Source organism: Trichosurus vulpecula, chromosome 2 (genome assembly GCF_011100635.1).
Source record: "Trichosurus vulpecula isolate mTriVul1 chromosome 2, mTriVul1.pri, whole genome shotgun sequence".
Classification (NCBI taxonomy): Eukaryota; Metazoa; Chordata; class Mammalia; order Diprotodontia; family Phalangeridae; genus Trichosurus; species Trichosurus vulpecula.
Window position 1 is genome coordinate 283,486,611 of NC_050574.1, and position 18,606 is coordinate 283,505,216.

The 18,606-nt window shown below is 34.7% G+C and overlaps 1 protein-coding gene across 1 annotated transcript in view; it reads left to right on the forward strand.

Moving 5' to 3' along the window:
- LRP1B (LDL receptor related protein 1B) overlaps window positions 1–18,606 on the forward strand; it is a 2,306,513-nt gene that overhangs the window by 1,352,562 nt on the left and 935,345 nt on the right. Inside the window, exon 16 of the mRNA XM_036744555.1 lies at window positions 12,065–12,205. Coding sequence (XP_036600450.1) covers window positions 12,065–12,205 — 141 coding nt within the window. The remainder of the gene's footprint in view (window positions 1–12,064; window positions 12,206–18,606) is intronic.

An 18,606-nucleotide genomic window follows, 5' to 3' on the forward strand; every position in this document is an offset into this window, starting at 1 on the left:
TAATCAACCAAGACAGTGTTACTGTTAGGACCTTTCAGGCAACCCACTCAATAATTATGTAATTGAAAATAAATTGTTCTTTATATCCCCTTGGACTTTTTCAACATGTTTTTTATTGTTCCCTAGCTGATACATTGTTTTGTTGTTTTTCTAGATTTTGGAAAAATAACAAGCCATGAGTGTTTTGTATAAAATGCATAAAGAAGTAATTGATTTGTATTTGAAGGAGTTGCTGGCATGCCCATTTTTTAATAATAGGTACATAAGATCCTCTTTTAAGAAGGGTAGTGTCAGGCTTGCATGTGGCGAAGAAACTGTAAAGTGCTTTAGTAATTATTCGTAGACCAACCAATAATTCATATTGAACCAAAAAACTCTGGATTTTGCTTTACCCTGTCACTATGCAATTTTCTAAGGAAGTGAGATTTTCAATTACATCCTTTGTCATAACTCTTCTGTGGTTTATTATAATAGTGGTTTAAAAGTTATCCATCTTGTGTTATTGTAACATTGGGACTATTCACAACCATACCAATTACCAGAAATTTTCCACATCCTCCTAATTTGTGGATTTTTTTTATCTTCAACTTCTTTATTTCTCAAATCTCAGTAATAATTTTTTTGGTAAGATTATTTTGTGTGTGTGTTGCTTTGTCTCCCGATTTACCTTTTGCTCTTGATTGCTGTTGAAAGAATGTAGATTTTTGGCTTTGCTTTTGTTTTCTATATTCTTTTGTTTCTTTGTTTCATTTTTATTGGCTTCATTGGGCAACATGGTGTTCAGATTTCCTTCTGCATGAATTGGCTAGGTAACTGATCTATTTTCCAATGCCTCCCCAAAGATTTTCGATAGCTCTCATTGTGGTGTTTGGCATCTGTCTATGGGTATATTACTTGAAAGTTTAGGGGTTGTTTTCCTATTAGTCTTACTGTAGTTTTACTCTTGCTGCCTCATATACCACTATGTATAGGTTTTGAATTTTTTTTTATACTTTCTGTCAAATGCTGTAGGATAATAATTCACAGATGATGTTTGTAGCAGATAATTTTTTCAAATTACTTTGTTTTTGCATGATTGATATGCTAGTTGTATTCATGCCATCATACTCATAAAAAAGGGATTATCAGATTCCCATCCAAGAGTGCTCATCTCTTTTTCAAAATTATATGAGTTATGTCAATTAAGTTTTTATCATCTATTTTATTATCACATATAAATTTTTGGAACTTGGATTAAGGAAAGGTTTTCAGTGACTTTGGGGTGTTCAACTTTCCATCTTTAAATTTTAGTAGCGCCTTGATTTGATCTTTAATTTAAACTAACTTAGGCTTAACGATAAAGTGTGGGGTTTTGTCTTGTTTTGTCTTAATGATTACCCTGAACTAGTCAGTATTACTTTGTTTTGTGACTTGGAGGTGAAGTTAATATTGACCTCAAAAATAAGTCCTTTTTTATAACATCTCTAATTTTGTCATGATATGGTATTGCCACTCAATAATTAAAGTATTAATATCTTTAGCCCCTTTCATTTACATTTGTGGTTTGCCCACTCTAATGGTCAGTAACCTCTTTACAAAAGCATTTCCAATAGAAATATTTGTGATTTGTTCCACTGTATCTTGCCGTCCTTTCGTACCAGAACATAAAGGGCAAACACTCATTCTGTTGTGCTCCGTGTGTAGCAGATCATTCTGGTGATTCAAGGAGAGCCAGCAGCAACTCAGAGCTGTCCAATCTATTTGCTGGGTTGTTGGGAGCAGTTTTGTCATTCAGGCTAGTGTCTGATCCATATAGTAGTATGGTTTCAACTAGTCAGGGTGTGAGGGTTAATTATTATTAATACTACTAATAATAAATCCCAGGGCAAAGAACTCTGATACAAACCCATCAATCAAGGAAGCAGTCAGGAACTAGGATCAAATTATTAGCCTAGATTCAAAACATGGAGTGAATTGGACACAGTAAACAGGGAGTGAAGACAAAATCAGAAGAGATCAGAGAAAAGAAAAGTTAGAGAGGCACTAAGAGTCAAACAAACAGACTGTAAGAGTAAGGTCAGAGTAGAAGAGAACCAGTATAAGGGGAATAGTGATGGGAAATGCCTTAAATATCTGGTCACAGCTGGTAGTGTCTATTACTTGACCTGACTTTGGCTTACTGTTCATCTCTGTATGCACAGTCATGCTATTTACCCACAGGGTCTTGAGAAGTACTTTAAAGAAGAGAGTTTTATTTATGGATTTTTTTTCTCTCTGCTTCTTGGTAAATATCATGAAGAGGGTCTATCCATTTAAATGTTATAACGACAGGTCTTAAAGGATATATGTGAGCTCCATGTTTATTCCCAGGGGTCCTGCATCTCATGTTGGTTCTGATCCTAGCTATCTTAAAAGATTATTGTGACATAGTAGTTTTATGATTGTTCAAATCAGCTCCTAGTGTTCTTCACTCTTAACTGAACCGACGGCAGAATTGTAGAATTTGACTCAGGCATGTAAAACATGGTGCAAAGCACAACTGAGGAGCAAAGCTTGCTTTGCACTTCCAGGGCTTGCTAATATCTCATAAGATATTTGCAGATGTTCTTAGAAGCCTAAATGATAGTTACAGTCAAATTATCATTTGATGTGGCATAATGATACAATGAGAGCACTAGCTATGAAATCAGCATAGACTTTGCCCATAGTTAGAGCCAAATAGGGGCTAAAATAGTGCGTTTATGAAACCTCTAGTATGATGGCTTTGCTTTATTCCATTCCCTCCATATGGTGGAAAGAACATTGTCATTGGAGTCAGAGGACAGCCTATCTGAGTGACCTAGGGCAAGTTCCTAAGCCTCTCCAAGTCTCAACTCCTCATTTTTAAAATGAAAGGTTGGATTAGATGAGATCTTAGGTTTATTCCAACTCTAGCTCTTTGATTCATACATGTATCCTCTTGAGGCTCTCTGAACTATAGCATATTATACTATAATAGTGAATGTGTGCAGTATACTTTGGGAAAAAGTACTGAAAAATCAGACTGAGAAGGACAGACAGAGACAGAGACACAAAGAGAGAGTAAAACAGAGACAGAGATATAGACAGAGAGATATTGAGAGAAGCAGATACATCTATGCAAACTCACTGTCCTTTTCTTTGGAAGCATGATTAACCTGTTATTTATCATTATTATTATTTATTATTATTACTTTAAGAACTATTTGTCCCCCACACTAATCTAAGTATATTTACGGCATCCCTTTATTTGTTCAAATAGCAGTAGATAGATTAAAAAATATCAACAAGCCTATAAAATATTCTTCCACTCCAAATATTCCCCAAATACATGTAACAATGTTACTACTCCATTTTTTATACTTGCAATGCCCTCCTGCACATAATATCACTAAGGAAAGAAACCCTAATGGCATGCGTATAGTGACAACCACTTAAGCACTAACCCCCAAGGTCCCTAAATTTCAGGAAAATAAGCAAAATGGTAAACTGCAGAAAATAAAAGTGTGTTTTGTTGTTGTATTCTCCCAGGTAGAAAAAATTTTTTAAAATTTAGTTTTAATAGATTTATTATTTATATTTCTAACATTCTTTTTAAATTTTGAGTTCCAAATTCTCTCTCCCCCTCCCATTCCTCTTCCATCCACTGAGAAGGCAATGAAATGAAATCAATTATACATGTGAAATCATGCAAAATAGGTTTTCACACATGACACCAAAAAAAAGGAGGGGGGGGAAGCAAGAAAAGCAAACTCTGTTAAACTTGGGCTTGCCCCTCTGGGGGTGGTGAGGCACTGTCCCAAGCTTCACACTTTGTCATCCCACTAATACTAGTACTAGTCAGAGCTAGTTTTGAGGGTCTGAAAGTTTTGGGTGATTCCATAGTAGTATGATCCTGGAGAGATGTGGTCATTTCTCTTCTGGCCTGTACTCTGATCTCCACCCAAGAGGAGCCCCTGCTACTCTGCCATCACAGGTGCTAGTGTTTCTCTTGGTCCAGAACTTCATCCAGGTCCCCCCTCTCCCCATAACTACAAGTAGTAGTGTTCCTCTTGGCTTTGGAACTCCAACCAGAGCCCCAGCTTTTTTGTAACCAATGAGAAGTGATCCTCTCTGTCCTTGAACTTCTACCCGGAACTGGTTACAGGCAATAGAGTTGCCAGTCAGCTCCAGCTGTACTCAGTGCCATTAAAAGGACCCCCTGTAATTTCTTTCTGACCAGTTGTCTGACATCCCTGACATCCTCCTTCTCCTCTTCTTTCCCCTCCCTGCCACCCCCTACCATACCATCTCTGAGGTGGGAGCTCATGAAGCTGCTGTTGTTGCAACCATCTCCAAGGCCCACTCGTGTTACTACTTTTGTGTTCAGAGCGAGCTCCCATCCTGGTGTCAGAGACCTGTCTCCCGCTGACCTCCTAAATTTTCTTAGGCTGGAAGATTATCTCAATCTGACCTCTTGTCTTTGCCACTCTAAAATTTTATATGGAGGGGAATGTTGGGAGAGTGTAGGTGAGTTGCTACCTGTATTCTACCATCTTGGCTCCACCTCCCCCAAGAAAGAAGGATTAAAGAAAATCAGGATGTCAGTAAAGAAGAAGAGTAAATACTCACTTTTTGTAGGATCACACTGTGATTACTTTTAAATTATCTCACCTCTCCCTTTTCTTCATCTGACCTGAGTTTTGCTTATACAACATCTAGACCTAACTGTTTTTGTTCTTATTTTTGTTTTTTTAAAAGACCAATGAGTATGATGGATCAATCAATCAGTGACCAAACATTCAGTGCTTACTATGTTCAAAGCACTGTATTATGTACTAGGGATACAAGACAATAGGAAATATTTGGAAGTTTATTAATTAAAAATGAGTTACTGGCCTCATTTTCACCAAGACTGTCACCTACTCCTGGCTCTAAGTGCCAACCTACATACTCTGGGATGTCAGGTCAGCTGTTTTAGTGATGTTCTTACTAGCCCCTTAGAATTGGTGACACCCTAAATCTTACCACAGGACCATACTATCATAGACTTTGAGTTGAAATGGGCCTCAGAGATCATCGATTATAACCCCCTTACTTTGCAGAATGTTCATAGGTCTCCTAACACATCCTATCTTGAGCATAGTAATTGGTGTACAGATATATCCACTTTATTAAATTATAAGCCCCATGTGAACAGAGACTATGACTTATCATTGTGCTTCACTTTTATTTGTAATTACTCAATAAAACTTGTTGAGTGAATAAATAGTGAATGAACATTAAATGAAAACATGAAGTGACCCTGGCAGTTATGGTCACATAGAAAATCAAAGGTTGAATTTTGATTTTTGCACTGATATTGTATCTGTGTCAGCTCCCATCATTTAAATGCACTTACCAAATGTCTAGGAAGACATTGTCAGCTTAAAAGAAACCCACCTTCTATAATCATTAAACCTAATCAGTACTAGTTAGTCAGCACTGATGGATCCTTTTTACCACTTCTGTAGCTGCATTTGGAAATAAGGAAAGCTTTTGGAATTTCAATGAAAACAACTAGTCACATTTTTTACCCTGGAAGACAATGGAAATCTCTGCCCATTATCTGTCTTGAGTTACTTTGGGCAGATTTAAAGGGACATGACGTTGAAAATTTTCCTAATTTTATACTTGTTAATTTACAGTTGTAATTATAGGTATGAGAGACTGCCAAATGCTGTTATATATGTGTGTGTGTGTGTGTATGTATGTATGTAAATACATATGTGTGTATATATATATATGTATTTACGTATGTGTATATTCTTATATCTATATATGGGCAACTAGGTGGCAGAGCAGGCCTAGAGTCAGAAAGAGATGTCTTCATGAGTTCAAATCTGGCCTCAGACATTTACTAGCTGTGTGACCTTGGGCAAATCACATAACCCTGTTTGCCTCTGTAGCATCCTCATCTATAAAATGAGCTGGAGAAGGAAATGGCAGGCCCCTTTACTATCTTTGCCAAGAAAATCCCAAATGGAGTCATAAAAAGTCAGACATGACTGAAAAACAATTGAATAACAACAAGACAATATCATCATCCATTCATAAAAATTATTCTTTGTGAATGAAACTTTAAAAAAACGGTAGTCAAATAGCCTCATGCTTGTTTAAAAAATGATAGTTCTCTCTGTCTGCATCTATAGTCTTATGATTTGATACCCTCTTCTAAAAGCTTCTGAAATTATGAGTGTTTATATATATATATGTGTGTGTGTATATATATACATATATATAATGTCTATACTTTAGAGACTATTTCCTTTTTTCTTTCTTGAAGATTTGAATGAAAAATTTAAATTTCTTTTGTAATAACATGAGTAGTTTCAGCCACCTGTCCTCTTTTCTTCAACACTGATGTAAAACTTCATAATAAATGTTCTACTTGGGTATAGATGTCCTTAATCATTCAAAGCATCTGTGAGTGAGATCATTTTAAAAATCAGCCCAATAAAGACAAGACTTCTTTTAAATGACACAGCTTTTATGAGGTCAGAATAGCTACTTCACTGGCATTGCAAGCACCAAATAGCTATACAATCAAATTGACTTACTGTTTCTTTGATGCAGTAATAATAATAACGATAAAGGCAAATAGTGTATTTTGTTCATGCTACCATGACAATGAGTCAAATCAGTTCAAAGAACAAAACAAATAATTGAACATCATTCAAAAACTTTAATTCTTAGGTTTAAGAAGCCCTTTGAAGGACAAGGAAAATTTCTGGTCATTTACTTGGTTGTAAGAACTCCAACACAATGAAAATGCAAGTTAGCTAAAAGGAGAAAAAGAGAACTTGTGCATGTAATGAATGACTAACCAAGTGAGGTAGATCAAATTCTAGCTTCTCTACAAAACTGAAAAGCAGAAGGGCTAGATAATTATTGGCTGAAAGTCTTCACAGTGGTGCATGAATTTCTACCAATGCAGTTTACCAGCTTTCTCTCTCTCAGGAATAATCCTGATCCTGCTTTTATTAACAGAAGACAATACATCTAATACCAAGAGAGGAAGACACCAGCAAGCTCTCCAAATACAGTCTAATTACATGGTTATGTACAAAAGAATTTTGTTTATGTCACTAAAGCTATCATGAACTGTTTTCTTTAAAAAAATGATATTTTATGTCTCTTATATTTATCATTTTAGTTATTCCAAGTATCCCTCTCCATCACCCTTAACAAAAGCCATACAATATGACAAATAGTATTTTATGGGAGGAAAAAAAGTAAGCACAGCTAATCAATACTTTTTTTAAGTCTAAAAATATATCTCTGGTTCAAAGTATATGTACATTTTATTCACTTTACTTACACAATTCCAAATTACTTTCAAAAAGTTTGTACTATATCACAGTTCCACAAAAATGTGTTAGTGTACCTATCTTTCCACCGTATCTCTATCATTGATTATTGACACTCATCATTTTTGCCAATTTGCATGGTATGAGGTAAAACCTCAGTGTTTTTTTGATTTGAATTTCTCTTATTAATGATTGGAATATTTTTTTTCATGAGGTTATTAATGCTTTGCAGTTCTTCTGATAATTATTTGTTCATATCCTTTGATCATTTTTCTATTTGGGAATGACCATTAGTCTTGCGTATTTATTAATCATTTGTATGTCTTGAATACCAAACCCTTATTAGACAATTATGATACAAAGATTTTATCCCCATTTATCTACTTTTTTATCCCAAATGTATTAATTTTTGTCTGTGCAAAAGGTTTTTAGTTTCAAATAATCAAAGTTATCTATTTTATCATTTGTAATTGCTTATAATAACCATTTGTAATTGGTTAAGAATATGTATTGTATTTATAACTGTGAGGGGGACATGATGTGCTTCTCTCCTAATTTTTTTTATTGTATGATCTTTAATTTTAAAGTTATGTATCCCTTGCGAATATATTGTGAAATGTGGTGTAAGGTGTTGGTCCAAGCTTATTTTTTGCCAGATTTCTTTCGCATTTTCTCAATAGTTTTTTTTTTTATAAAATAAGGAGCTTTTCCCTAGGTAATTTTTGTTTTCTACTTATCAAACATTAGAATATTTAATTCTATTGTCTCTGGATCTCCCTTGTCTCATTAGTGCCATTGATATTTAACTATTGCCAGATCATTTTTATAATTGCTTTATAATATAGTTTAAGCTTTGGAAGTGCTATTCTCCCTTTATTCCTATTTCTTTTCATTGTTTTGCTTGATATTTAGATCTTTTGTTTTTCCAATTGAATTTTTAAAATCAGATTCTATAAATTACTTCCCTTAATTTGATTGGAATAGCATGAAAAGTGTAAATTAATTTTAGCAGAAATCTCATTTTTGTTATATTGGCATAGCCCAACCATGAGCACTGAATATTCCCTCGGTTATTTAAGTTGGTTTTTTAAAATTTCTTTAAGAAACACTTTGCAACTGTATCTATACAAGGCTTTTATGTGCCTTGGAAGGTTTATGCCCAGATATTTTTTGCATTTTATAGTTATTAGGAATGGGATTTCTCTTTTATTATTTTTTCTTGTGTTTGTCACTTTTATGTAGAAATGCTGTTATTTGTGAGGTTTTATTTGCATGAAATTTTGCTAAAGTTATTGTCTCAATATGGTCCCCAGAATTTTCCAAGCAACCCATCATCTCATCAGCAAACAGGGATGATTTCATCTCCTCTTTACTTTTCTTCATTCTTAATTTCTTTCTCTTGTATTATTATTATTATTATTATTATTACTAGCATTTCCAGAATTATATCAAATAATAGTGAGGAGAATGAACATTTTTGATTCACTCCCTTACTTATTGGACTCTTATGAACTGTTACTAAAAAATAATATATTGACTAAGAAGTAAAAAAGGGTGTGTATATGTGTGTGTGTGTGTACTAAAAAGTCTAAAGTTTTTAAAAACAACTTATTATCAACTTCATAATTATTGCTCCAGCTCCTCAGGAGGACCATAATATTTATAACTGCTTCTGTCGCATATTGTAAAGCCTTTAACTCAGTTCCGTACTACAGATAACTCAGTATCCATAGATTGATAGATAAAGATATAGATATCTAGAGATATGTAGTTATAGCTATATAATATATTTACGTACAAACATCCTAAATATTGTGGGAACACTAGAATATAGTATGTCTACAGAAATCTTATCTGTAAAACACACAGCCAACACAATAATTTCAAGAACAATTTATATAATACGTGGCATTCTACCTTCCCTTAGCTAACTCCAATATCATTTCCTTTAAATAGAACCAAGTATGGCACACAAATTAAAGAGGGAATTGAATAAAAAAAAGTCTTAGGAGTCACTTGATGTAGAGCTATATGCCTCCTCCAAAAATCATATTAAACATCTTCATCTTTTAGAATATTTTTCCAGTGATTCCAAATTTAGACTTACTAAATGTAAAAGTCTTAATATAAACCAAAGAAAATAGAAATGGAAGAATTTGAGCTTAAATGTAGAGGCAATATTGAACCACTAAATAAATGTCATAGCTACACATACCTGTATACATTTTTCTCCCTCAGAGAAGATGCAATAAAAATAAAGATAGCAAAGGAAAGACTGTGACTGAATATGTTAAGAAACTTACTTGCATCCTGAGATCAAAACAGAATGTGAATAGCACATTCAAAGTATTTGTCACCTATCCATCTTAATGTGTATTTTCAAAACTGTAAAATGGATTATAACAGATTTGGAAAGACTGCTAGCAAAATCCTATATAATACTGATAAATTTCAGGGTCCATTACTCTTAGGCAACTATATAAAGATTAACTTTCTCATCAAAAAGAAGAAAGAGAATTGACATTTTTACTATACATGATAATCAGGAAAAAAATTATAGAAATACTTTTTGAACAATCACATAATATTTCATTAAGCAGTAGTAATGACTGACAAAAGGAACATCCACATGAATTCACCAAATGATATGTTGGCAGAGAATCATCAAACAAATGACTGAATCACATGGATTTGTTTGTGGAAACAGAGGGGTTTATTTTCACATTTCAGGACTGAGTCACTGTCACCAAAAATTATGGAAGATTTATGCTCAAGGGGCCTAGACTTACTAATCATTGTAGATCACACCCAAAAAAGAGTAGAAATTATATCAAACATCACTAAGTGCTGTAAAAATTTATCACATATCAAGTATCTAGTGAGATGTGACCTCGTGGGCAGAATTCTGTATTAGAAACTTACTCTCTTTTGTGGACTGCTAGACTAATGCCCACAATGCAAATACATAATTTCAAAGTATCCTGGAGAACTCATCCCTTAAACTCTCCTGGAATGAGAATATTATCTCAGGCTGAAATATTGCTCTCAGTTGCTGGCCTAAAGTGGAGAAGTAATCCCATTTAATCTTAAGCCTGGTGCCTTAACTGACTGACAATTAAAAGAATCTGATAGGAAATTTGGCTTATTCTTTATGGGAGGAAAGAGAAGACTTTAGCACTTATCAGTTATGCATTCATGATAGGTACTACTAGTATTGATTATGCATTTATTTTAGATATTATCAGTACAGAAGAAACATGAGACATGATTATTGCCTTCAAGTATCTTATAATTTACCTGAAGAAACCAGAAATATTTATTGAGCTTTGCCCCAGGGTTAAAAATTTAGAGGTCATGAAGAGAACCATCCTATTGACACTCTTCCCTTGCCTGGCTTTAGCAGCAACAGACATTTCTCTATTGCACACTTCTTTTTCTCCATGACAGTAACTTCCACCACCCTGCCCACAATGAGAAATCTGTACTTGAACTTTCAATTGTCAGTCTTCCTAACCCCAAAGTGCATCTGAAGTGACCTTTCCCTTTCCCCAACAGACATAGTCTTTTCCTCACGTATAAAATTTATTAGTTTGGCCTCTAGGAAAGGCAAGAATTATGCATATGACAAAGGAATACATTTAGAGGACAATTCAAAATTATATACTTTTTTCTAAGCTATGTGCTATAAACAATAACTATAATAAGATATCAGGGAAAAGAGAAATCACAAAAAGATCTGGTGCACACAGCCAGCATTTCTATTAACATCTGATTTCCCATCTTCTTCCTCCAGTGGCTATTAGGAAAAGGTATCTTCAATTGGCCTAAGAGACAAAGGGATTAGTTGTAGAGGATGGGTTTTTTTTTGAGGGGGGGAGTTGTTCTATTTTTAATCATTAAAATTTGAGGCCACATAAGTCACATCACTGAGTCAAATGCTGCTTGAGCACTTTTGTTACAGAAAAAGATTAGAGTTAAACTGTGGTGAAAATTATAGACTCCCTGGGATCAAAATGCTAGTCAGATTGCTTACTTAAGAAATGTCAGTCCCATGCACCTGGAATGTCTGCGTGCCTAAAAGGGGGGTGGAAAGGACTCATGATTACTTTTGTTCTAAGTGAATATTTCTTTAGTCTAACTCATTCTTTCTTTGGAGAACTTGGTTAAATGGTGTCGACCTATTATGTCAGCCACTTCTTTCACCACTACATAGGCATCCATCCCCGTTATACCTTGTTAAGAGCAGCCTGAAGACAGATTTCCTAAAGTGACATTTCAAGTTATTCCATTCACTGCATATGAAATCATCAGCCACTAGAGCACAAAGCAAGAATTTGGACATATATACATATATATGCATATTTAATACATACATACACATATAACATATATGGGTATTTATAAATATATATACATATGCATATGTTATGGAATTATATATTTTATTTATATCTGTACATATGCATATGTCTATATATATGTATCTGAATATACTGAATGGAGACCTAATATAGATTTAAAGCTGGGAGGTGGGGGGGAAACTTTAGAAGTCATTGAGGCCAACATCTTCATTTTATGGATGTGGAAACTGAGGCCCAGAGAAGTTAAATGAATTTCCCAGAGTCACATGGCTGGTAGGTACACCATTAATCCCAGGTCTTTCTGACTCTATCCAGAAATCTGTCCATATTCATATTTCATATGTCCTTTTTTCTTCTCTCTTTCTTTTAAAATTTTAGTCAACCCTGAAGAAGTACTACCTCACTTATGCAAACCTGGAGAATTTCGGTGTAGAAACAGACGCTGTATCCAGGATCGATGGAAGTGTGATGGGGATGATGACTGCCTAGACGGCACTGATGAGGATTCAGTGAATTGCTGTATGTTCTTTTGGAAGTAATTTTTTCCGTATTTTCCTAAGTCTTTTTGTGTTTGAATTGTCAGTCTGACCTGCTAAAATATCACAATTCAAGGGGGGATTAGATCTAAAGCTAAATTGTAGTTCACATATTATAACTCATATCTCTTCTTATTAATGGAAACAGTATTCCTAGTCATTACATTATCATTGTATAGAGAATAAGAGCATATTAGATGCCTAGGATGGGATGAATATAATGGCTCAATATTTATTTTTGGCCTTATAGTTCTTATGCTGTCTCTTTCTACTTCCCAAATAGCCTTTTTCTCCATTGTTCTTCCTAGAGCTACTGGATCACTCTTTGATAATTTGTGTAGGGTACGTCCTAGATCCTCCCATACTAAATTATATTACCATATTTAAATTCCTTCAAGACAAAATTATTGGTTCAGAAAGTCACTAACCACTCCGTTTGGCCTTGGCAAGTGAGTCTTGAAGAAGAATTCAATAAAGAGATAAATTTTGAACAAAACAACATATGGGTTTCCTGCCTCCATGCATTGTTGTGAGGAAGACATATGGGAAAGTTAAATACAAGTAAAAAATGGAATTTTCTTCCCATTGGCTACTGATTTTTCTTTTAGCATCTTCTAGAAAAATAATAATTTTTATGACTTTGATACAGTGACAAGAATTTCTTCTTATATTTTGAGGGAAAAAAACATTTTATAAGAGTTCAGTGAGGTGAATTCATTGCTTTCATAATTCAAATGGGATTAAATTCACTCATATCGTCATTGTAGTTGAATGTTCTTAGAGACAGTCATATTTCTTCCTATTCAAGGCTCAGAGCAGTTAAGTGATTTCCCCATAGTCACAAGACTAAATATAGGCAGCTGGTAGCACAGCAGATGTAGGCCTGGGCCTGGTGTCAGGAAAGCCTGTTGTCAGGCAAGCCAATTAGAAACTAATCCTAGACAATTGCTAGCTATGTGACTCTGGTCTTTTGTCCACTTGATCTTTGTCTGTCTCAATTTCTTTATCTGTCAAATGGGAATAATGATAGCACCTTTCTCCCAGGACTATTGTCAGGATCAAAACAGATAATATTTGTAAAACACTTTGTAAAGCTTAAAGCACCACATAAATTCTATCTATCATTATCGATAACCTGAGGAAATGTGAAGAGGGAGTTCTGAATAGATGGGGATAGGTAAAAGTTAGGCCAATTTTCAAATAATGTGTGTATGGGAAAAGGAAGATTATAAGAAAATTGGTAAAGTTGAAATACCAGCCAGCTTATCATAAATTCCTTGCAAATGTCAAAAATAAGTTATTAAACAACTGTTTTGTGAGACCATCGAAAGGAAAATAGGAATAAATCATTAGGAGTCTATGTGAGCTCACTGAGAAGTGATGCCAAATGGACTTCATTTCCTTTTTCCATAAAGTCCTTAGTTTGGAACTTGAAATATTAGCTGACTGGGTGATCGAGGAAATATTCTAGAGCTTGGATGTCGTAGGTCTAGCAGACAGCATGGGGAAAGGTATGGCATGAAGGAAATAGAGGGCATGTATGGAGAATTTGAATGTAGACTATGCAAAGTGTCTTAATTTAAGGTTAGGTTAGAAAAGTAGGGTAGTAACAGAGAACATTGAATGTCAGACTAAGAAGCTTGATCTTACTTGACAAGCAGTAAAGACTGTCAAAGATTTTTGAGAAAAGAGATACAAGACAGGTTCTACATACAAGGAAGATGAGCCTCTGCCTTGTCTCCTTCTCCCTCATCCCTGAAGGATGAACAGAGGTGAGAGAGGGTAGAAGAAAGAGCTAGGAGAAAACTGCTAAAATAGTTCCAGTAGGCCATAGTTAAGGGCTTGAACTTACACGGTAGCGAAAGTAGTAGCAATAGAAACAGGAGATAGAAGAGAATAAAGTCGAATAAAGAGAATCAATAGAGTTTGGTAACTGGACAGGAAAAGGAAAGGGAGAATTCAAAGATAGTATCAGAGGCAACATAACCCAGGGAAGACATGACATGGAGTAGTGGAGAGAGTGTTGAACTGAGTTAGGAGGATCTGGATTTGAATCCTGCTTCAGACACATGCTGTGTGACCTTGGGCAAGTCACTTGACCTTTCTGAGTCTCAGTTTTCCCATCTTTGAAATGAAGGAGTTAAACTTTAGCACCTATAGATATCCCGTCCAAATCTTATTCTAGAATCCTCTGATTCCTGGAACACTAGATATGCCATTGTATCTTTTTCAAATTTATTTGCAAGTGAGTTCTTAGTAAAGATGTAATTTGGCTTTTTGGTATGGTAGTCACCATCAAGATAACTAAATAGGGTCAAAGATTACCAGCCCACCAAACTGCAGTTAGAGAGCATAGCTTGCAAGTGAAATTGCTTCATGAGTAGTATCAGACAAAATTGTTCAGCTCATTCATCTCTTTATCATTCCTTATATTTCAAAAAACTCACCAGCCTTTTCCACAGGAATCATAGGTAATCTTGGTTCAAGATGAGGCAGCATGGCATATTTGGAAGAGCATTGGATTGGAACACAGAGGGCCTGAATTCAAAATCCTGGCTCTGTTCCTCATTACCTGACCTTGGCCAAGTCTCTTGACTTCTCTGGCTGTCGTTTTCTTCATCTGTAAAATAAAGGAGTTGAATTGAAATGATCCCTTAGTTCCCTTCTAAATCTGTGCTTTTTATAGTGTTTTCCTTGTATATTGACTTGAAATTGTACATATTTTCCCCTGTAACTATAACAGAAAAAGGAAAAAAAAAATAAAACCATGTTGACATTGAGGATAGGATGGCTAGAAGAGGTTATGACAGCTTCTTAGCTATTTATTTCATGGTTTACATCCAAGCCTACACCTGAACTATCAGGTATGGTGGAGTAACAGTTAAAAGAACACTGGCTCTGGAGTCAGGGGACCTGTATTCAGATTTCACCTTAGACATGGTCTATCTATGAACTTGGACAAATTCATTTTAATCTCCTTGGGCTTCAGTTCTTCATCTATAGAATATAGGACTGGGTGGCTTCTTAGGTGACTGCTAGTTCAATATCCTATTTTGAACAGATGGACTTTCATCCTGTCCTTATTAAGTAACATGATGTTGTTGTTCAGTCATTTTCAGTTGTGTGTCCAATTCTTCATGACCCCAATTGAGGTTTTCTTGGCATAGAAAACTGGAATGGGCTGCCATTTCTTTCTTCAGCTCATTTTACAGATCAGGAAACTGAGGCAAACAGGTTGAAGTGATTTGCTCTGGTTCACACAGCTAGTAAGTGTCTGAGGTCAGATTTGAACTCAGGAAGATGAGTCTTTCTGTCTCCACGCCCAGCGCTCTATCCACTGTACCACATAGCTGCCCCCAAGTATCGTGATAGTTGACCTCCGTATAACCCAGCCCATATTTTTATAGCAATTAACTTCGGGGATATATCTTTTGAACTGAACATAAACTCTTCCTTCAGTCTTAAACTCTGTTTAATATGCCATTGCTTTTAACAGGGGAGTTAGGGTGAGATTTTATTTGTTCATTCATTCATTTGCTCAACTTGGATGTCAAATTACAACATTTATGAAAGTATCATCGATGATTTGCGATTTTAATACTCTCACTTATCTTGGGTCCCCATATTTTTACATGTAGAGAGTAAAGTGGAAATTTGGCAATAATTTAGATGTTTTGGTCAGTGTAGACAGCTAAGCTGGAATTCAGGTAAAATGTCAATTTCGCAGTCTTTTGGATTAGATTGATCATATATACTGAGGTAGACATTTACTTCAATTTGCACTATTTAGTCACAAATCATGTCATTCTTGTCACTAATTGAAGATGTTTTGTCACTTTTAAATATCCAATAATGTCAGTAGCCACAAAGAAATCTAACATGGATTTTGTAGTCTTTATTTCAATTATTTTAAAAGTTCTCATAGGATATAAGAATGTTCTACGAATTAAAGAGCCCAGTGTGATAATTTTTTTAAAAAGTGAGGTTTAACGTTTTCCCAGACTAAGAAGCTAAGGTTATTTCCTTTGAAAATAAGGAAAAGGAAAAGCCTATATAATTCTTACTTGGAGATATAGCTAACATTAAGAAATATTAATGAATTATGAAATTTTGTGCACAAAATAATTATAGAAGAGAAAATGAATATCGGACTTTTATCACTCAAAGGTCTGGCAAACCAGAATCCCCCCCTCCCCATCAATAAGCATAAATTTCGTTTGCCCCTGTATTGAGTTATAAAGTTTGCATAAACTTGCATAAACATAGGAGTTTTCTGTACTTTTTCTACATTTTCCCTTGAGATATTAATTTGCCAAAGGATCTGAGGAGGTTAGAGTATTAAGTACTAAACTGCTTGTAATTTAGTTTAAAGTTATGTATTATATGTAAGGTTACTGTTCAGGATACTCAGATATCTTGAGGCTATTTAATTTTATGTGACTTTTTTGTGTGATAGACCCTCATAAATGTGGGTAGCTATGATTAACATATCAAAAGCCTTTTAAAATTTTTTGAAGGATCTTGCCAGTGGATTAGAAAAATAATATCCAGTAAAGAGTTGTCAAATAGCTTGGCCAGTTGTATGACAACTTGCATATAGTTGTGGAAATGCAACTTGAAAAATGATAATATTCAAAAGATTTTTCTAAATATATGTGTACTTAGGGACATATCTTTAGAAACTTCAAAATTCCGTGAGCTCATGGATGTGGTTACTACCTCCAGTAGTACAGGCCCATGCATATCTTATAATTCTGAATGTTTTTTTAAATGGACATATGTTTAATAACAATATAAAATTCGTATATACATATGTGTGTATATATGTGTGTGTATGTATGTGTGGGGATATATATGACTTTAAGTATGTACAATGCTCCTTTTTAGAGATATAGAGACATAACAGAAATGATGGCTGTCGGAAATCCTTAACACTTTTATAGTTAACATTGGAATCTTTGTTTGCAAAAAAAAAATGACATGAACTTTCAAGTTGTTTCCTGTTTGGCCACTAAATAGTTCTATAATAGCAAACAACCCTTTCTTGATTTCCGTCTCAGGGGCTCTTGAGTTTAAATTGCTGCCAATTCAAAGGATTAGACTTTTCTATGGTGTCTTTACCCACTGCTTTGTGTTCTCTTTACCCATCTCTTCATCCAAGTCTGCCAATGGCCCTAAGGAATTTTGTTTGTCTTTATGCTCATGGTGTGTATTTCAGTGTTAGTCATGTAAGTGTTAGGCAAGCCTTTACAACATGATAGAATTATTTAGAAAGTTTCACCTAATGACCTTCAGATCCTTTATAATCCTGTTTTCTGTAGTTTCTATGAGATTCATCTGCCTCTTTAATTCTGAACCACAAGATAGCATCACCTCTTAAATTACCATTTACATTGGGGTGGAAAATTTCAAAACCTCTATGTCAGGCTTCACTGAAGTGAACATATAAAATGTTGGCACTTTGAGATTTTGACCCCGTAATATGTTGGATGACTTTCCTTTTTCCATAGGATATGATTCTTATTCAGTTCTGTGAAGTGAATACAAAATGTTAATCAAATCCACATACCAGGTTATAAAATTGCTTCCTCTACCCATTTTTTGCTGTTGTAGTTGAATCAAAACTTTTCTGAAGAGTGATAAAAAACCTCTTTGTTACCAGAGCCATTTAAAAGATCAAAATAGGATTCTGTAAAAAAAATAAACTGGAAACGTATGCTCTTGCAATACACCAGCATTGAAAAATGAAACACTATTTTCCAACTTTTAAGTAAGACTAATACCAACATTCATTTTTATCATGCTGAACTGCAACTACAAAGCACATTGCAAATTACTTCAAAAAGAATGTTGAAGTTGTAGAATAAATGCATAAAAGCATGCCAATTCAGGCAGGGATTTAGCTTCCAGTACTTAGACACAATAATCACAGTGGGTTAACATTAAGATGGTACCCTGTGGAGCTTAGATATTGGAGATTTAATCCTTAGCTGTAAAAAGCTTTGCTTATGAAGGTTTGTCTGTGGTCTTCAATATTGCTATGTTTGCTTTTGTGTAAGAACTTAGGATGATCAATTTTGCTATGGCAATTATACATAATCACATATTTAGCATATACTTCCTATCCTAAGTGGTGATTTCCCCTAATTCTCTACCATTTCCCTTTATCCACTGAAGAAATCGGACAAGAAGAGTATGATGGGGTTATTTTAACAGTTGAAAAATATATGGATGTATGATGCAGAGGCCTATTTGCTGAAAACAGTGGTTTTCAAACAGTTGCTCAAATTTAGGATCAAGAGCAAAGTTTTTAAAAAATTGCTCATGTTCTACTCCCACAACTTCCTACCCCAGGTGCTCAAGTGAGTGAGTTTATGACTGAGA